We start from the raw sequence: 21,760 nt of genomic DNA, 5'->3' as shown, positions 1-21,760 counted from the left end.
TGCAGTAGAAGCCAAGGTAAGTTTCTAGCTAGCATTAAACTTCTTATAAAAAACAATCAATCATAATCACTAGTTATAACTACATATGGTTGATGATATTACTAGTTTATCTAGCATGTCCTGTCGATGTGGTGCGCATCGTTGCTCCAATGTGTACCTAACCATAAACACCAATGCCTTTCTTAAAATCAATACACAGAAGTACGTATTTTTAAACCTGCATATTTAGCTAGAAGCAATCCAGTTTAGCAGGCAATATTAACTGGTTTAACAAGCACTATACTCCACCAACTGAGCTACAGGACCACAAGGAATGATGCAGATAAACACACACAGCTTTTTTACATGGCACTTATTGCCATTTATTTACTTCTCCGACACTTTGTTTTTGCCAGTACAGAGTTAATGTGGAGGCTATATACAGGAGGTACCCATACAGAGTCAATGTGGAGACTATATACAGAAGATACCAGAACAGAGTTTGTTAGAGCCGATTTGGACATATTTGTATAAAAGACCAACATGAGCCCATGTATATTTGTGTAAATATATTAAATATGAATGTAAATGATGAAATATTAGGTACGTACACTTTATGATTTATATTTACCCGATTGAGATATATTAATTTGTTGTTAGTGTAACCGGACATTTGGCCCCCCCCTCTTGCCTGTTCATTGTCATAAAGTTAATTTTGTTAGGATAAAGGCAGGAAGTTGGGCCTTCGGGAGAGGGAGTCCTTGCTAGACGCGGAGCGGTATAGTTTTTTGATCATACAGACATACAGAGACATACAGACATACAGGTCATAATATGTATTTTCCATATCAAGTATTTTGTGCTTTAAGTTGATTGGAGACTCATTTATTTGTTAGATATAAGAAGAATAAACATTTTTTGTTGCACCATATCCCTGGATGTCATGGAATGTTTGGCCGTTTGGAAACCTTGAGTGTGGACTGTATGCGCACCAAACAACCCCGCTTCAGGCTTGGGCAGTGGCTATGGTAAAGACGAAAGGAAACTACAATCAAGTCAAAAATCCCGCGAAGGATTACTATCGGAAGAAATCTCGGTTCGGACACACGCTGGATATTGTTCTATTTGTAATTTCATCCGATCGTAGGGACAGCTCGCTTGGAAGGATTTGAACTCCTAGAATTCGCCAGGAGTGCAACCACTGCGAATGAATGAGCTGCCCTGTTCAATGCGATCATTTGATCATGCATATTATGGAAGCGCAAATGTGCTTTTAATTGGAATGTTTGATAAACTTGGGAATGGGAATTTCAAAACACAGCGTTGTGAAACAATTAAAGTTTAAGTTTAAAACACTGAGATCCCTATGCACAATGTAGCTAATCTTGTCTAATATTTGGCCTAACGTGGAAATGCAATGCATCAACGCAACAAATTGCAATCTAAGGATCTGAAGATACTGCGGCTTAAACTTCATTAAAGGGACAACTTATAATGGGATGAAATGTTTAAAACATCTAAAATGCCGAACTTGCACATGTTCAATTCAAAATGGGTCAATATGCTGAAATGGAGGACTGTGTTTTTAAAGCATTAAAGGAGGTCTAAAGGGGCATTACGTTTAACAATCAAAAATACTAGCAACTGTGTCATTGTAAATTGAGTAGAGCTAGACAGAATGATGGAAGTGAATCCAAATAAGACTCCACTGGAGAGGGCAGAGGAGCATCTAAATTCCCTCTACTGCAGCCCGGAGGAGGCAAAGCTTGGAGTGTGTGCCGCACCAAATGAATGAAATAAAAGAAGCCTTTATTGTTTGATGGAGGCTGCAGTGAAGCTGGCGGATGAGAGTCTTGAAGCATTCCATGCTGTTCTCCAATGACTTTAAGAATGCTCATGATTCTGTGCTGAGCTGGTCTGGGAGGAGACACGAACAGGAGAGCATTAACTAATATCAACAGAATGGGAACTTATGAACATTTCCTGAGAAGAGTGGAAATATGGAAAAAGCTGGAAATCGAGCCACAAAACGCTCATTGAACCACACGACAGCATTTCCAATGTGTCCAAAACATCAAGTCTGTGACAAAGTCTTCTAAAAACTGCTTCCCCAGTGTCCTCTGCACGCCTAAAAGCTGAGGCAGAACGAGCAGCTCTGCTTAGCTCGCCCAAGCATCTATTACTAGTGACGCCATGCACATTGGAACTGGAGAAAGCCTAACCCTGGAACAACAGAAAGCCCAACTGGAACAACAGAAAGCTCAACTGAATGTTAGGGATGGAAAGACATGGCACTGGAAACGGACATAGCAGCATATAATGCCAAGCTGAGAAGGTTCTGGAGAGTGTTGAGTCCAATCCTCCTCAATCCCATTCTGTGCAGCCCATTTTCTAAGCCAAGAAGATGGAATGAACTCTGTTACTATGAGAACCAGGAACCCGGAGGTCTATAAGGAACCTGGAACCCATCACCTGTTTGCATTTTCTGCACATTAGGTGCAGTTCCAAAGACCCCACTACAGCGGCCTTACAACAACCGACCACAAAGCCATCAAAACCTGTTGAGAAACAGTCATAAACCACACCCTTCAGCAGCCAGCATCGAGGTCTATGCAATCAGCACAGAATCAACACTGCGGGTATCAGCCATAATACCAGCCATGATAACCTCACTACTGTCATGCAAAGGCAGAATGAAATTGCTGACCTCCTTGTACTACAGCACAAACAGGCCACACTCCTGTTAGGGAGATACCCATGTTTGACGGTGATCCTCTAAACTTTAAGGCCATTTATTGCGTTGCATTTGAGCATAGGAAGGACCAAGAAGATGAGACAAGCAGTCACCAGGATAAGGCTCGATTTACTCTGGAAATGCCAGTACACCCTCTGGTCAGCCCAAGGATCTGAATCCGATAGTTGTCTGCATATGGAAGCCAGAGGAGGCTATGCAGAGGCCTAGAGGGACTGTGCAGGAACACTTTGGCAGTGAACCAAAGTCACCACTGCTTATATGGAAAGAACTTGGAACCGGATACACATCAAACCCGGATGATGGAAAAGGACTGGGTGGCTATGCACTCTCATTCCTAGAGGATGCTGTAACGCTATGCCAAGACCTACAGAGGCATGGAAGAGCGTCAACTCTTCCCCCAACATAAAGTTGATCATGTCAAAACTGCCTTACAAACTAAGGGAAAATGGAGGCCCTACGGCATGTGATATTTTAGAGAGAAGCCACCTGAGGGCCCAGTTCAGTGACTGCCCGTGACGACTCATGGAAAAACAGGCCAAAATGTACCACGCAGGATCCGTTGTACGGAGATATCCCAGAATCCCCTGACCAACAAAAAGGTTTTTTAAAACCAAAAACGAGAAGCTGATCTTTTAAGCAGCAGTTCAAATCCAAGGAAGTAGGGAAGCAGCTTTTGCCACTGCAGTAGATGTAGTGGCAGATTGTAACTCGGAAAAACCTCTAAAAAAGAACAAACATTCAAAATCAAGGAAACCAGGCACCTACCTTACTGATGCTCCCGGTATCTCATGTGTATTTGCACTGGTAGGCATTTCCTGGTGGCCCAAGCAGGTGAAGGCACAGCCACACGAAGCCAAGAGTTGAGTTTCTGAGATCAAAAGGCCTTTGTTTTGGCTGTTTGATGAGAGACATAAGCAAAGAAATGTAAAAAAAGAAGGATGACCTGTCAGAAATGTTCAAAGAAGGCACCCCACTATCCTGCACATTGAAGGAAGAGATTGGATCTCAGTGAATCGAGGGGTGTAGCAGTAGCGAGGAGGAGACTGTCAGCAGTGTTCTTCATTTCACGGAAGCTGGTGAAGATACCGGGCGGTACAGATTGTGCACTTGCTGATTGCAGTTTCAAGTAAGATGGCAATGGAAACAGATCTCTACAGTTCAACTTTCCTATGCATTTCCGATTCTGGTAGCTCAGCAACATTTTGTACGGAGAGACTCATGAGCAGTTGCAGCCTAAAGGCACTGAGACTGAAATTCTGCTACGCACAATGGGGCAGTGAAGAGTCCTCTACCAAGAGCTTTGAGAGATATCTGATTGGATTAGATTGGCAATGTGGAAGGTGACACATTTCTTGCATTACCAAAGGTCTACACCCAAAATAAGATCCCAGTGACAAGAGAACATGTTCACTCAGAAAGATCTCAAAAAGGTGGCCACACCTGAAAGAAAGGGTAAAGCTCAGTTGAAGGAAATTGGCGCCGCGTCGGGCTCCTGATTGCGTAAATGCTCCGAAGGCAATGGAACCCTGGAAAATCATAAATGAGTCAGGAGGCAGCGGACCGTATGCAGTGAAAACCCTCTTTGGATGGGTGATGAAACAGGTCCATCTGTAATTAATACGCGCTATGGCTGAAGAATCTGGGCATCCTACGGTGATGGCCAATCTGTAATATCTAATTACCTTACTAGGTTATTCTTGTAAGAAATCATTTAATATGACTTTGAGAGGTATGAAAGAAAAGTGAGATGTCGCTGAGGATCGTGGTTTATGGAGATCGTATCAGCTCCATAACCCTCAAAGACCATCCCTACTACTTACCGTTGCCTTTCGCAAAACAGATGTAGTCACCAAACAATAGTGACAATGGCAAAGCAGCGGAAGCCTCTAAATATTCTCATTAAGTTCAAGGACAAGGTTACATTGCGAAATTCACAAACTTCAGCTGAAGGAATCTGGTGATAACAAAAGGATTCGCCGAGAAAGGTACCACAAGAACGGCTCTCAGAGAAAGGCAGAATTGGTACGCCTTACACCATGGCGTTCTGTATAAGCGCAAAGGAGCGATGCGAAGTCATTCAATTTGACACCTATTCATCATCCTATAAGGTATATCTCACCAACTTGATGAACTCCTTCAGGCCCCGACCAATAAAACCGCTTATAGGAGTCATACTTTAAGATTTGACAGAAGCACATTGCCGTGATGAACATCGAAGGAATGTTCACATCAAAGGCCGTGTCCATGAAGATTACTTAGACCCTGATTCCTATGGTGTGGATGGTGATACCCCAACAAAGATTGGAGGAGTACAGAATAATGTTTATCTTTTTTGTTGCTATAACTATCTACAAGTTGTGCAAACTTTGCACTGCAAGGTTACTGAAGACAACTGTGAGGGTGCGATGAGTAATTCAAATGATCAGTCCAACTTCCTATGTTGATGACTGCACCTAGTGTCAGCCACAGAAAAATTAAGAAGCCATAGCTCTCACGAAAAACCTCAGGGATGTGCTCTCAGGTGGTTCAAATTGACCAATTGGGTGCAGCAACAGCGCGCTATGCTGGCTTTCTATCCTGACTATAGACTCAAAGCCAAACGAATAAAAGAACTGGACCTGGACAGAAAAACTGCCTGTTGAAAGAGCACTTGGAATCGATGGAACATTGAAAGTGATGCATTTACCTTCAGTCACTATCAAAGAACAGATGCACCACAAGAAGAGGTATTCTCTCAGCAACAACTCTATTTATGATCCATTAGGTTTCCTCGCCCCATTTGTATTAAAGGCAAAGCAAATTCTTCAAGTGCTCTGCAAGCTGAGTGGATGGGACAAATCATCTAGACGCTGCACTCTATTTCATAACAGAATGGCTCTCAGAGCTGGATAAACTCTCCAGATTCCAGACCTAGACGGGTGTATGTGATGCCTACAGAGAACTTTAGTTCAATCAAAGACTGCACAGCTACCTCTTGGTGATGCAAATGTGATCAGGTTAATATTGTAGTTACCTTAAGTTCACAAACGGTATGGAAAAGGTTCACATTGCATTCTGCAGAATCAGGATCACCTCAGATAAACAATCACCGAGACTGAGACTTGCTGCAGCAGCACTGGCAGTGCGAGTGGAAACAGGATGTTAAGGTTGGAGCTCCAGATTGAACTTGAGAGTCAACTTTTTGGACGGACAGCCAGTCTGTGCTAAAATACATCATAATGTGCAAGGAATTCATACCTTTGTGGCTAATAGGGTTGCTCTCGATCGTGACCTATCAAGCAAAACAGTGGAATATTTGAACTCAAAACACAACCCGGCCGATGATGCCTCAAGAGGATTACATGTTGAAGGAGAATGTTCCTGAACTCAAAGAGATGGCGTAAGGACCAGAACTTCACCGGAAAACAAACTCAATGGCGAAGTCCCGAGAGATTGGCTCCGTATCGGATGATCCAGAGGTGAGAAAAAGGCGTAATCATAAACCATACAAGTGTGGAAGAAAAGAGTCCAACCAGCCGAGCTGATTCGACACTGAACCAGCATGGAACAGCTGTGAAGAAAGCGCGTGTTGCACACTGGATCTTTTGGCTTTGAAGAAAATTTCTTTCTGAATTCGCTTGAAAGAAGATCCACTTCAAAGCTGATCTGGGAGCCAGTTCGAGAACCGACAAATATGAGAAGGAACAAATTGACGAGGTTCAGAACTGGTTTGGAAAGAAAGCCTGTCTGTGGATGACCCTAGATAGAAGCAGAAAAGGTCATCATTCGATTTAATTTCTTGACATCACCAACAGAAAATTACACTGAGGACAATGAAAGGAAGAGCTTCATTAAGTATGAAAGTGGCTCAATCTGCTGGCTCCCGATCCAGTTGGCAAGACCAATGGAACTACGAGCAGGAAGGAAGGTTGAAAAACCGCTTTGCCTGCTGGGCTAGGTCTCTATGATCCTGCCAAAAGCTCACACATCTCTAGACTTATCTTACTACATCCATGAGCAGGTTGGCCACTCTGGGAGAGGTCACAGCCTTTTTCTGAACTCGCCAACGTGGATACCCTGTGCCAACTCTTTAGCAAGGAAGATCATATAGCAGCAATGCCTACAGGCGGATGCAGCTAGGCACAGAAGACAGAAGATAGCCCGACCTTCCACAAGATCGGGTGTCACCTGATTGCCGCCCCTTTCACCCATGTGGGTATAGTGCTTTATTTCTGAGGCTGAGCGGGCCGCGTTCATGTGAAGCGTTATGGTGTGATCTTTGCACTGAGATCAGGCTGGCTCCATCTGGGGAACCTGAGCACTCTGGATACTGATTCCTGCATCAATGCCTGCGCAGATTCTAGCTCCTGGCATCTGAGGCCAATGTTAAGTATCTTAGAACAGACAATGGCACAACTTTTATTTGGAACTTTACAGAAACTGGAGAAGCTATGAAAGAGCTGGATCTAACAAGTTCAAAAAGAACACTGGAAGGAAGGGAGTGACTCAATTATATTCTAGCCTCACACCTAACAGGTATACTACATGAAGGTATGGGAGAAGGATGATCTGTTCAATGAAAAGATCTCTGCCAGTCCTTAAAGAGCAAGTACTGGATGATGAATTCTTTGCAGACAGCCTTTAATATGTAAGATTAGGCGATTATGTTTGATGAATAGTATCACTACTGTAACAAATATTTACAATGATCTAGGGCTTGACTCAGACATCTGCCATCTGAAAGCCAACTCAATTCTGCCACCAGGACTATTCAGCATTTACTCACGAAGGAGAGATGGAAGCAAGTACAATATGTCACTGAGCTCTTCTGGAAGAAGACGGATCAGGAAACCTCTTCCACTTATGCAGGAACTTTTTGGAACAAAGTGGAACAAAACTAAGATAAACTTCAGTCCTAGTGACATAAGTGAGTATGTCGATGACTTTCATACAAGAACTCTTGGCTAATGAAGAAGCGTGTCATGTTGGAAACTTTGCCAGGGCGAGTCTTGTCCGGAGCGTCATGGTTAAGACTACAGAATAATATCTTACAGAGACCTATCAATAAACTCTGTCTGCTCCTTGAGCAAACAGGCTTAGCCACACACACACAGTGCTCCATCTTAGAATCCGTGCACCTCTCTGGTTCGTTGATGTATTACTCTACATTCTTTGATGTCAAAACTTTGCCATTTTTGAACTCTTGACCTCATGCCACAGTTGAACTTGCCCACCTGCAGCCAGCTCAGACTGAGATCTATGGACCTGCCCCCTGCATTTACCGCATGCTTCACACCTACAACCACCGCCTGCTAGGCCTCCATTGCCTGGGAGAATGGCTTTGTATTGGCTCTATGTTTGAATGTCTCTGAAATCATTGTTCTGTCAGTGCAATCAACTGGTCTGGGGGCCGGTATCATTACAAGGCTGGGACTTAGGTTTCTTATAAAAGACCGAACATATATGGAGCTCCATGTATATTTGTAATAAATATAACCCAAAATATGAATGTAAATGATGAAATATTAAGTACGTACCTTTATGATTTATATTTACCCGATTGAGATATATTAATTTGTTGTTGAGTACAAACTCGGACGGCTTTGGCCCCCTCTTGCCTGTTCATTGTATTGTGTTAATTTTGTTAGGATAAAGGCAGGAAGTTGGGCCTTCAGGAGAGGAGTCCCCTTGCTAGGCATATGGGGAGCGGTATAGTTTCAGATCTCTTCTGAACATACAGACCACAGACATACAGGTCATAATATGCTGTATTAACAGAGTTAATGTGGAGGCTATATACAGGAGGTACCCATACAGAGTCAATGTAGAGACTATATAGAGGAGATACCAGTACAGAGTCAATGTGGAGGCTAATTATAATAATATAATATATGCCATTTAGCAGTCGCTTTTATCCAAAACGACTTACAGTCATGTGTGCATACATTCTACGTATGGGTGGTCCCGGGAATCGAACCCACTACCCTGGCGTTACAAGCACCAAGCTCTACCAACTGTGCTACAGAAGGACCACAAGGCTATATACAGGAGATACCAGTACAGAGTCAATGTGGAGACTATATACAAGGGGTACCAGTACAGTGTCAATGTGGAGGCTATATACAGGGGGTACCAGTACAGAGTCAATGTGGAGGCTATATACAGGAGGTACCTGTACAGAGTCAATGTGGAGGCTATATACAGGGGGTAACGGTAAAGAGTCAATGTGGAGGCTATATACAGGAGGTACCAGTACAGAGTCAATGTGGAGACTATATACAGGGGGTAACGGTAAAGAGTCAATGTGGAGGCTATATACAGCAGGTACCAGTACAGAGTTAATGTGGAGGCTATATACAAGGGTACCAGTATAGTCTCAATGTGGAGACTATATACAGGGGTACCAGTACAGAGTCAATGTGGAGGCTATATACAGGGGTACCAGTACAGAGTCAATGTGGAGGCTATATACAAGGGGTACCAGTACAGAGTAAATGTGGAGGCTATATACAGGGGGTACTAGTACAGAGTCAATGTGGAGGCTATATACAGGGGGTAGCGGTAAAGAGTCAATGTGGAGGTTATATACATGAGGTACCAGTACAGAGTCAATGTGGAGGCTAAATACAGGAGGTACCAGTACAGAGTCAATGTGGAGGCTATATACAGGAGGTACCAGTACAGAGTCAATGTGGAGGCTATATACAGGAGGTACCAGTACAGAGTCAATGTGGAGGCTATATACAGGGGTAACGGTAAAGAGTCAATGTGGAGGCTATATACAGGGGGTACCAGTACAGAGTCAATGTGGAGGCTATATACAGGGGGTAACGGTAAAGAGTCAATGTGGAGGCTATATACAGGAGGTACCAGTACAGAGTCAATGTGGAGGCTATATACAGGGGTACCAGTACAGAGTCAATGTGGAGGCTATATACAGGGGTACCAGTACAGAGTCAATGTGGAGGCTATATACAGGGGTACCAGTACAGAGTCAATGTGGAGGCTATATACAGGGGTACCAGTACAGAGTCAATGTGGAGGCTATATACAGGAGGTACCAGAGGCTATATACAGGAGGTACCAGTACAGAGTCAATGTGGAGGCTATATACAGGGGTACCTGTACAGAGTCAATGTGGAGGCTATATACAGGGGGTACCAGTACAGAGTCAATGTGGAGGCTATATACAGGAGGTAACAGTACAGAGTCAATGTGGAGGCTATATACAGGAGGTAACAGTACAGAGTCAATGTGGAGGCTATATACAGGAGGTACCAGTACAGAGTCAATGTGGAGGCTATATACAGGAGGTACCAGTACAGAGTCAATGTGGAGGCTATATACAGGAGGTACCAGTACAGAGTCAATGTGGAGGCTATATATAGGAGGTACCAGTACAGAGTCAATGTGGAGGCTATATACAGGAGGTACCAGTACAGAGTCAATGTGGAGGCTATATACAGGAGTTACCAGTACAGAGTCAATGTGGAGGCTATATACAGGAGGTACCAGTACAGAGTCAATGTGGAGGCTATATACAGGAGGTACCAGTACAGAGTCAATGTGGAGGCTGTATACAGGAGGTACCAGTACAGAGTCAATATGGAGGCTATATACAGGAGGTACCAGTACAGACTCAATATGGAGGCTATATACAGGAGGTACCAGTACAGAGTCAATGTGGAGGCTATATACAGGAGGTACCAGTACAGAGTCAATATGGAGGCTATATACATGGGGTACCAGTACAGAGTCAATGTGGAGGCTATATACATGAGATACCAGTACAGAGTCAATGTGGAGGCTATATACATGGGGTACCAGTACAGAGTCAATGTGGAGACTGTAAACAGGGGGTACCAGTACAGAGTCAATGTGGAGGCTATATTCAGGAGGTACCAGTACATAGTTAATGTGGAGGCTATATACAGGGGATACCAGTACAGAGTCAATGTGGAGGCTATATACAGGGGGTAACGGTACAGAGTCAATGTGGAGGCTATATAAAGGGTGTGCCGGTACAGTCAATGTGGAGGTTATATACAGGGGGTACCGGTACAAAGTCAATGTGGAGGCTGTATACAGGGGGTACCGGTACAGAGTCAATGTGGAGGCTATATACAGGGGGTACCAGTACAGAGTCAATGTGGAGGCTATATACAAGGGGTACCAGTACAGAGTAAATGTGGAGGCTATATACAGGGGGTACTAGTACAGAGTCAATGTGGAGGCTATATACAGGGGGTAGCGGTAAAGTGTCAATGTGGAGGTTATATACATGAGGTACCAGTACAGAGTCAATGTGGAGGCTAAATACAGGAGGTACCAGTACAGAGTCAATGTGGAGGCTATATACAGGAGGTACCAGTACAGAGTTAATGTGGAGGCTATATACAAGGGGTACCAGTATAGTCTCAATGTGGAGACTATATACAGGGGGTACCAGTACAGAGTCAATGTGGAGGCTATATACAGGGGGTACCAGTACAGAGTCAATGTGGAGGCTATATACAAGGGGTACCAGTACAGAGTAAATGTGGAGGCTATATACAGGGGGTACTAGTACAGAGTCAATGTGGAGGCTATATATAGGGGGTAGGGGTAAAGTGTCAATGTGGAGGTTATATACATGAGGTACCAGTACAGAGTCAATGTGGAGGCTAAATACAGGAGGTACCAGTACAGAGTCAATGTGGAGGCTATATACAGGAGGTACCAGTACAGAGTCAATGTGGAGGCTATATACAGGAGGTACCAGTACAGAGTCAATGTGGAGGCTATATACAGGGGGTAACGGTAAAGAGTCAATGTGGAGGCTATATACAGGGGGTACCAGTACAGAGTCAATGTGGAGGCTATATACAGGGGGTAACGGTAAAGAGTCAATGTGGAGGCTATATACAGGAGGTACCAGTACAGAGTCAATGTGGAGGCTATATACAGGGGTACCAGTACAGAGTCAATGTGGAGGCTATATACAGGGGGTACCAGTACAGAGTCAATGTGGAGGATATATACAGGGGGTACCAGTACAGAGTCAATGTGGAGGCTATATACAGGGGGTACCAGTACAGAGTCAATGTGGAGGCTATATACAGGAGGTATCAGAGGCTATATACAGGAGGTACCAGTACAGAGTCAATGTGGAGGCTATATACAGGGGGTACCTGTACAGAGTCAATGTGGAGGCTATATACAGGGGGTACCAGTACAGAGTCAATGTGGAGGCTATATACAGGAGGTACCAGTACAGAGTCAATGTGGAGGTTATATACAGGAGGTACCAGTACAGAGTCAATGTGGAGGCTATATATAGGAGGTACCAGTACAGAGTCAATGTGGAGGCTATATACAGGGGGTACCAGTACAGAGTCAATGTGAAGGCTATATACAGGAGGCTATATATAGGAGGTACCAGTACAGAGTCAATGTGGAGGCTATATACAGGAGTTACCAGTACAGAGTCAATGTGGAGGCTATATATAGGAGGTACCAGTACAGAGTCAATGTGGAGGCTATATACAGGGGGTACCAGTACAGAGTCAATGTGAAGGCTATATACAGGAGGCTATATACAGGGGGTACCAGTACAGAGTCAATGTGGAGGCTATATACAGGAGGTACCAGTACAGAGTCAATGTGGAGGTTATATACAGGAGGTACCAGTACAGAGTCAATGTGGAGGCTATATATAGGAGGTACCAGTACAGAGTCAATGTGGAGGCTATATACAGGGGGTACCAGTACAGAGTCAATGTGAAGGCTATATACAGGAGGCTATATATAGGAGGTACCAGTACAGGGTCAATGTGAAGGCTTGCTCGTGTTTCTTGGCCCAAGCAAGTCTCTTCTTCTTTTTGGTGTGCTTGAGTAGTGGTTTCTTTGCAGCAATTCAACCATGAAGGCCTGATTCACACAGTCTCCTCTGAACAGTTGATATTGAGATGTGTCTGTTCATTCAACTCTGTGAAGCATTTATTTGGGCAGCAATTTCTGAGGCTGGTAACTCTAATGAACGTATCCTCTGCAGCAGAAGTAACTCTGGGTCTCAATAAAATGCAAATTAATTACTTAAAAATCATTCAATGTGATTTCCTGGATTTTTGTTTTAGATTCCGTCTCTCATGGTTGAAGCCTGCTACCACCCTCTGCCCCCAGCTGTGCTCTGGACACCATATGTGAACTGATTGCCCCCCATCTATCTTCAGAGCTCGTCGTGCTGCTAGGCGACCTAAACTGGAACATGCTTAACACCCCAGCCATCCTACAATCTAAGCTTGATGTCCCCAATAAAATAAAATCAAATCAAATCAAATGTATTTATATAGCCCTTCGTACATCAGCTGATATCTCAAAGTGCTGTACAGAAACCCAGCCTAAAACCCCAAACAGCAAGCAATGCAGGTGTAGAAGCACGGTGGCTAGGAAAACTCCCTAGAAAGGCCAAAACCTAGGAAGAAACCTAGAGAGGAACCAGGCTAGGTGGGGTGGCCAGTCCTCTTCTGGCTGTGCCGGGTGGAGATTATAACAGAACATGGCCAAGATGTTCAAATGTTCATAAATGACCAGCATGGTCGAATAATAATAAGGCAGAACAGTTGAAAGTGGAGCAGCAGCACAGTCAGGTGGACTGGGGACAGCAAGGAGTCATCATGTCAGGTAGTCCTGGGGCACGGTCCTAGGGCTCAGGTCAGTTGAAAGTGGAGCAGGAGCATGGCCAGGTGGACTGGGGACAGCAAGGAGTCATCATGTCAGGTAGTCCTGGGGCATGGTCCTAGGGCTCAGGTCCTCCGAGAGAGAGAGAAAGAAAGAGAGAAGGAGAGAATTAGAGAACGCACACTTAGATTCACACAGGACACCGAATAGGACAGGAGAAGTACTCCAGATATAACAAACTGACCCCAGCCCCCGACACGTAAACTACTGCAGCATAAATACTGGAGGCTGAGACAGGAGGGGTTAGGAGACACTGTGGCCCCATCCGAGGACACCGGACAGGGCCAAACAGGAATGATATAACCCCACCCACTTTGCCAAAGCACAGCCCCCACACCACTAGAGGGATATCTTCAACCACCAACTTACCATCCTGAGACAAGGCTGAGTATAGCCCCCAAAGATCTCCGGCACGGCACAACCCAAGGGGGGGGGGGGGCACCAACCCAGACAGGATGACCACAACAGTGAATCAACCCACTCAGGTGACGCACCTCCTCCAGGGACGGCATGAGAGAGCCCCAGTAAGCCAGTGACTCAGCCCCTGTAATAGGGTTAGAGGCAGAGAATCCCAGTGGAAAGAGGGGAACCGGCCAGGCAGAGACCGCAAGGGCGGTTCGTTGCTCCAGAGCCTTTCCGTTCACCTTCCCACTCCTGGGCCAGACTACACTCAATCATATGACCCACTGAAGAGATGAGTCTTCAGTAAAGACTTAAAGGTTGAGACCGAGTTTGCGTCTCTGACATGGATAGGCAGACCGTTCCATAAAAATGGAGCTCTATAGGAGAAAGCTCTGCCTCCAGCTGTTTGCTTAGAAATTCTAGGGACAATTAGGAGGCCTGCGTCTTGTGACCATAGCGTACGTGTAGGTATGTACGGCAGGACCAAATCAGAGAGATAGGTAGGAGCAAGCCCATGTAATGCTTTGTAGGTTAGCAGTAAAACCTTGAAATCAGCCCTTGCTTTGACAGGAAGCCAGTGTAGAGAGGCTAGCACTGGAGAAATATGATAAAATTTTTTGGTTCTAGTCAGGATTCTAGCAGCCATATTTAGCACTAACTGAAGTTTATTTAGTGCTTTATCCGGGTATCCGGAAAGTAGAGCATTGCAGTAGTCTAACCCAGAAGTGACAAAAGCATGGATTAATTTTTCTGCATCATGTTTGGACAGAAAGTTTCTGATTTTTGCAATGTTACGTAGATGGAAAAAATCTGTCCTCGAAATGGTCTTGATATGTTCTTCAAAAGAGAGATCAGGGTCCAGAGTAACGCCGAGGTCCTTCACAGTTTTATTTGAGACGACTGTACAACCATTAAGCAGATGGCGATGAGCGTCTTTCAGGTGATGCTTCTTGCGTGACGTATAATGGACTGGACGGACGCTTCTTCAGGAACAACAACACGGATACTATTTCAACCACCTTGGTAGCTTGCTGGACAACATAAAAGTGAAATATTGACGTTTTAGGCCATGTTAATGTGCATTAGCTAATCGCAGTGTATAAAACACATTTCAGTTGACGTTAACTTGAACCTAATTTGCTTGTTCAAGTTGCAAATGTGTTAAAGATTGATACTGAGCCTAGCACTAGGCTATTCGCTAATGCTAACTAGCTCGCTAACATCCCTGACCATGAGCTCATTAAACTACTCATCCCCTGCTAAAGAAGTGGATGTCTGCTGTCCGGAGAAAGACGCTCTGGCGCTGAACATTGTCGTGAAAGACGAAGAGGAGGATATTACAGTGAAAGGAGAGAAAGAAGCTCTGCCGCTGAACATTGTCGTGAAAGACGAAGAGGAGGATATTACAGTGAAAGGAGAGAAAGAACCTTTCAGAATGAAAAAGGAGGAAGAGGAGGCTGTTATAGGGAAAGAAGAGAAAGCATCCTCTTCCTCTCTAAAAGGTTCTATCTCAGTAAAGGTGAAGGAGGAAGAGGTTTTGGGAGTTAAAGAGGAGACGACAGAATATCAGATTAACACCAGTGAGTACTGTCCTAAAAACAGGGGCACAAACTATGCAGTTGTTGAATTAATGTGTGGTTTTTAAGGGGCATTCTACTTAAGTTATTCACTTCAATGTGATGTTCAGTACTATATAAATTGTTAAAGGGTCAATCTGCCATTGCTACATGTATTTTTGGGACTTTTAAATGAGATTTAATTATATATAACAGGCTTTTAAAATGTAATAATGGAGCATAATTTATACTTAAAATATCAAAGGGACACAAAAGGCACCCAATTAATTTAAAGATATTAATGCCTCTGATAAGACCCTATGACTGTAATAGACAGTAATAATTGATGATGGTAATAAGTTCACCATCTGTTTGATGTTCTCATTAACACAGGAGAGAGACATGACTATTGTGGATCCTCTGGGAAGCCTCAACAACATCCTGATGCTGACGAGGAAGAGAAGAGTCTCTCCAGATCAGACCACCAGATGGTACAGCTTGGTCTGGTCTAGCATACAGCTTGCTCTATCGGGGGCTGGGTTTCTGTAAGGCACTTTATGACAACAGTGACATCAGCATCCATAATGATATGTGTCTGTGTCCCCTCTTTATGGTTACCAGGACAACACTAGCCCTTCCTCCCTCCCGGAGTCCCTGTATCGTGCCTCTCCCGGTAGCACCTTACTGCTGGGTATGAAGAGGTTGTCTGTGCTGCTGGTGGACTGCAGGAAAACAACAGGACTGAGTGGAACTGTGAGAGGAGAAGAGAAGAAAAGATCAGATTTGACTCATCAAAGTAAGTGCTGTAGTTCAGTTTGAACAAATACAATAGATCTGCCCACCGGTATCTGTTACCAGTTCTGTTAGTTGACAGGAAGATAGACTGGTGTATATGGATGTTATGAATATCATAACACTGAAAAAGGATTCTGCCAATGAAAAGAGAGAAACCGATTGATCATATAAAACCTTGATGAAAGTCAGCTTTGGAGAGAAAGTTTCAATGATCCGATGTAAGATGCTTGTTTTACAAAAACTTTTCCTTAAAACAAGGATGTTACATTGCCTGTCCCAGTCAACGCGGCTATCTTTACAAGACTGTAGAACAGGCAAACTAAACTCAAGACTTTGGTAATTAATTAACTAGTACTGAAGAAAAGCTGTGATCAGGCTGCCCACTCAAACGAAAGCTTCAAACTGTAACCAGTGCTGGCGACCTGGTTCAGGTTATCAATCAACCTACCAGGGTAGTGACAAACAGTAGAGGAATGAAATCATCAACATGGTTTGATCATATCTTTACTAATGCTGCAGAAATGGGTTTTAAAGCAGTATCCAGATCCATCAGATGTAGTGATCACAATATAGGAGCCATGTTTAGGAAAACCACCGTTCCAAAGGCTGGGACTAATATTGTGTATAAGAGGTCATACAATTTTATGTAGTGATTCCTATGTTGTTGATTTAAATAATATTTGTTGGTCTGTGGTGTGTAATGATGAGCAACCAGACGCTGCCCTTGACACATTTGAAGCTGCTTATCCCAGTTACTAATAAGCAGCACCCATTAAGAAAATGACTGTAAAAACTGTTAAATACACGTGGATTGATGAGGAATTAAAAAATGGTATTATGAAGAGGGAGGCAAAAGAGATGGCAAATAGGTCTGGCTGTATAACTGATTGGCAAATGTATTGCAAATTGAGACATCATTTGACTAAACTGAATAAAAAGAAGAAACTACACAATGAACCAAAGATAAATGACATGAAGAATGAAACTTATTGCTCAATGAAAGTCTATATCTAACAGAAGTGGGTGAAACGAACTTACCACCCTAACAACCAAACAATGAACAGGTGAAAACAATTAGACAAAACCAAACGAAAAAGGATCGGTGGCAGCTAGTAGACCGGCGACGACGACCGCCGAGCGCCACCCGAACGGGGAGGGGAGCCACCTTCGGTAATATTCGTGACACCTATTGCAAATTGAGAAATAATGTGACTAAACTCAATATAAAGAATAAACTACACTATGAAACAAAGATAAATGACATGAAGAAGGATAGTAAAAATCTTTGGAGCATCTTCAATGAAATTTTGCGCAAATAAAATCAACAATGACAAGTCACTGGTGTCTGACAACGTGGATGGAAAATTGAGGATGATAGCAGCCGATATTGCCATTCCTATTTGCCTTGTCTTTAATTTAAGCCTACTCGAAAGTGTGTGCCCTCAGGCCTGGAGGGAAGCTAAAGTCATTCCACTACCCAAGAATAGTAAAGCTCCCTTTACTGGCTTAAATAGCCGACCAATCAGCCTTAAATAGCCGACCAATCAGCCTGTTACCAACCAACTTTCAATGTACCATCAACAAGCTTATGCTTTCTACGTATTCCCCAAGGTGTCTACAGCATTGTGACATAGTTTTACGCATTTCTATTGAAGAATAGCCGTATGGGGGCACATTGCGTAAGTGGTCACATGGTGGCTCCGAGAGAGATTCTCGCGTAAAGTGCAGAGGTAGCCATTACTCCAATCGGTCCTTGAGAAAAAGGAATTGTCCCGACGGATATATTATCAAATAGATATTAAAAAAACACCTTGAGGATTGATTCTAAACAACGTTTGCCATGTTTTTGTCGATATTATGGAGCTAATTTGGAATATTTTTCGGAGTTGTGACTGCAATTTCCAGGCGATTTCTCAGCCAAACGTGAAGAACAGAGCTATTTTGCCTACAAAAATAATATTTTGGGAAAAAATGAACTTTGGCTGTCTTCCCGGTTATTGATTTTTTTCAAAAGGGAGATGGGTAAATTGTGGTCTAGGATAGGATGGGGACTATTGGATAAGAAACTAATAATTTAAAAAATGTAAGCTAACAATTGGGCATAGAAGTTAAAGATATAATCAGATAAAACATATGAGAAATTGTTTGTTAACCAAGCCTGTATGTCCAGGATTTTATGCATTACAGGTGAACTACAGGTGAAGTCACTCAATCCAGTCCCAGAGGCTTGGGGACCATAGAAGACCCCTGGTGACAGCTAGCTGAAAGAGCTACCCAGATTCATATCGCACGGCGGAAGGGTAAGACACTTTTTCACTGTCGGACAATAAACAGAGTTCGGGAGAAGAACTGGAATTAACAGAATTCCGGGGGCTAACTCTCGAATGAAGTAAACCCTACCTGTCCTATCACCCCTGTTTTTGTTCATAGAAGTGAGGATGTGTCTGGCTCTGGCTAAGTGATGTGTATTTTGTTCCAAAATAAGCATAAGAGATCCCTAGATCTGGGTATTTGTGAGTCACTCTGGATGGGAGCGTCTGCTAAATGACTTAAATGTAAATGTAAATGTAGACAAGAAGTTAGAGTAGAGATTACATGATAACCGACTTCGGGGGGGATCCCACAAGGGTGGATAGGTTTTCCATGATATGGGGAAACCTGGGAGCAATGTTGAACTTTGTAAAGGTGATGAAATCCTACTAACCATCAAAACTATTAAGCTCTCTGATGCAGGCACTCACACCCTCGGACTACAAAGGACGAGGACAGACATGATGGGTGTGTTTTCTATTAAGGTACTGCCAAGACCAGAGGTAACCGGACACACTCCTCTACCACCACTGTGTTAAAAATACCATTCAGGTAATTAATGTTAGAGACTATTCGGCTATTGATCAATTAGGAACTGAGACTGGTTTTGATAGTAGGGACAATTTGTGGCTGTCTTATATGAGGTACACAGCTAAAACCCTGAGAGGAAAGGACTGCATTATTTGTAGTCATGCTAGACCTGTTCTGGCTACACACCCATTTGCTGTAGGAGAAGGAGAGGGGTGGTTGTGTATTCTGAGAAGTTTTTACCAGGTTAAGCCCAATTCAACCCTCTGTTCCTCTTTGAGCCTTGTGTTTCCTGCAGTACCTCCTCATGGGGCCATTTGGGGTGTTGAGGCATGGGGGGGGATTGCAGTTGCATCACGGGTACAGGTAATGGCATTGATTATGGGAGATTGCCTGAAGCTGATTGCAGTAGTGACATAATCATTAATTCCACTTGGCCAGTTACAGGCCTAAACCAAACTAAGTGGTCTGGCGGATGTGTGGAGACAAAAGAGTGCTGAGACCCATTCTTAGAGGAGAATGGCAAGGTACGTGTGGTCTGACCAGTTTGATAATTCCACTGACCATTGTTGATGTTACTGCTGAACAGCTGTTGGGTTCTGTATCCAGGGGACCTGAAAACATTCCATCCCATGGGAGACATAGACGTAGTGCTCCATGGACAGAGGATGTAGTTGACATACACTAACCTGTTGGGAGTGCCAGTGGGGGTTCCTCATGAGTTTCAGGCCTTGGGTAGGAATGATGGACCCTGGCACTTACTACCTATTATGGGTCCAGCCATAGTGGATGCTAGACAGACTGCATGGATTAATTATATCTACTATAATCAACAGCGTTTGGTGAATTACTCCCGTGATGCACTCACTGGTATGTCTGAACAGCTTGAGGCCACATTTGGGGTTTCCAGACAGAATAGACTTGCCTTGGATATGCTTCTTGCCAGTCAGGGGGACGTCTGCAAGATGTTCGGTGAACAACGTTGCACGTTTATTCCTAATAACACCAGTCCTGATGGTAGTATATCTAAGGCGGGCTTGATGCACTATCTGCTAAGATGAGGTCCACAGGGGGGGTGGAGGAGTCTGTTCTCTTGGCCTGGTTTGGTAAGTGCACTGATATGATGGTTACTGGATTTCTGACCCTAATTTTTGTATTATTTGTTATTGATGTGATGTGCTGCTTGCATCATACCGTGTTCTAAGAAATATGTTACAGATGTGGTGAAGGCTTCAGGCATGTTGCCTTTGCTTGATGCTCCAGTTGGAGATGCCGATACGGAAGCATGCTTTCAGGAGAGGATGGGACTGATTGAGGATGACACATGGTATGCTGTGGGTGAGGTAGTAGAATGATTTTACACCACCACAGTTCCTTGTTATCCTTGTTATTTATTATTTTATTTATTTTTATACATTTTTATGATAGGTTTTCTTTCCAGTATGTTTGTTCTCCCTGTTGTGAAGGTTTGGAGTCCCTGGGTGGCAAGGAGCCCACCTGGTACAGGATAGGAGTAGCTGAGAGGACCAGATGGTTTCTAATAATTCTTTACTCTGTTTTCCTTGACCAAAGTTTTATCCTACATCTTACATGTCAATAACAATAAAGTTTTATCCTGTTTTTGATAAGTGACACCCTTGCGGGTGACAAAAGGGGGAAACAAAAGCATACAACAAAGGCATATATCACTTGTTATTAATAATACACTTTTTATTATTTTCATGAAATGCTATGACTGCTGAAATAAAGGATAATGAGTGACACCCTAGCGGGTGTCAAAAGGGGGACTTAAATTTCACACTATTTTCTTTTGTTCTGTTTTTGAATGAGCTGTTCTCTTTTGACATGAAGGTAGTTTAAACTTTGTAACTGTTATATGATTCATTGCTGAATTTTTGTTCACACCCTTGGGGTTATTTTACATTATAGCCATTACCATATATAAGATTGAATATTATCTGCTGTTGCCTTGTGTGGAGGTATGTATGTGTTATGCTACCTAGCTGATTTGAAACATTGTTAAAAGTATCAGGGCCATGGAACTTTCTCATGCTGGAAAAATACAGAAGGGTGGGCACATTCAGAGCGTGGGGTTGCGAGAACAAGCGGCCTTTTTGTTAGATAACAGGAGCCAGGTGCGAGATAACGGTATGGAGCATGAGACCCATCTTTCAGTTTTTGCAGCCATTTTAGTGTTGTGCGGCTGCTGCTGCATTCCATGTATTTCGCTCACTCACTACTAGAGTTATATCTAAGGCCCGAGTAGGAAGAGGGGGATCCAGTTGCTTATATTGATTAAGCTTCTCCATTGTATGTCGTGTCCCATCTGGGATGGGAAGAGGGGGCATTGCGGTCTTTGTGGGCCATTTCCGTATAGACTTACTTAGTATAGGCTATTTTTCCTTTTTGGATTATGTTTTCGTTTTTGCTTGGAGTAATGCATATATGTCTATTTCTGTTTAATACCGTGCCTTATTTCATAGCCCCTTTGGGAAAAGTTTTCTTTTGTATCAGAATCTAGTTAGGTTGTGTCACGTCTCTGGGGAGACGTGAAGAGAGGGATTTGTAGAGGACTGCTAATTCTTATGTAGGTGACATTACTGCTATTGCATTGTTATAACTGAGACAACACATAGCAACGTATTTTCACAGTAAAGCATGTTGGGTCCCCTACAGGATAGCTCCCACACACACACACACATACACACACTAACTGCCGAGGACACACAGATAAGAC

General features: G+C 43.5%; 1 protein-coding gene across 1 annotated transcript; it reads left to right on the top strand.

Moving 5' to 3' along the window:
- Window positions 1-14,818: 14,818 nt before the first annotated feature.
- LOC124025841 lies at window positions 14,819-17,739 on the top strand. Its single transcript, XM_046339150.1, has 3 exons — window positions 14,819-15,414; window positions 15,784-15,881; window positions 16,012-17,739. The coding sequence occupies exons 1-3, from the start codon at window positions 15,036-15,038 to the stop codon at window positions 16,207-16,209; spliced, it is 675 nt and encodes a 224-aa protein (XP_046195106.1). The 5' UTR covers window positions 14,819-15,035; the 3' UTR covers window positions 16,210-17,739.
- The last annotated feature ends 4,021 nt before the right edge of the window (window positions 17,740-21,760 follow it).

The sequence above is a fragment of the Oncorhynchus gorbuscha genome, unplaced genomic scaffold, assembly GCF_021184085.1.
Source record: "Oncorhynchus gorbuscha isolate QuinsamMale2020 ecotype Even-year unplaced genomic scaffold, OgorEven_v1.0 Un_scaffold_2469, whole genome shotgun sequence".
NCBI classification, from domain to species: domain Eukaryota; kingdom Metazoa; phylum Chordata; class Actinopteri; order Salmoniformes; family Salmonidae; genus Oncorhynchus; species Oncorhynchus gorbuscha.
This window is presented reverse-complemented; position numbering and strand designations above follow the sequence as displayed.

Excerpts from the sequence above, each read along its gene's own strand:
- LOC124025841 (XM_046339150.1), top strand. The coding sequence starts at position 15,036 with ATGCTAACTAGCTCGCTAACATCCCTGACCATGAGCTCATTAAACTAC. Across the intron at positions 15,415-15,783 it reads AGAATATCAGATTAACACCA|GAGAGAGACATGACTATTGT; the intron begins GTGAGTACTGTC and ends TCATTAACACAG. Across the intron at positions 15,882-16,011 it reads CCAGATCAGACCACCAGATG|GACAACACTAGCCCTTCCTC; the intron begins GTACAGCTTGGT and ends TATGGTTACCAG.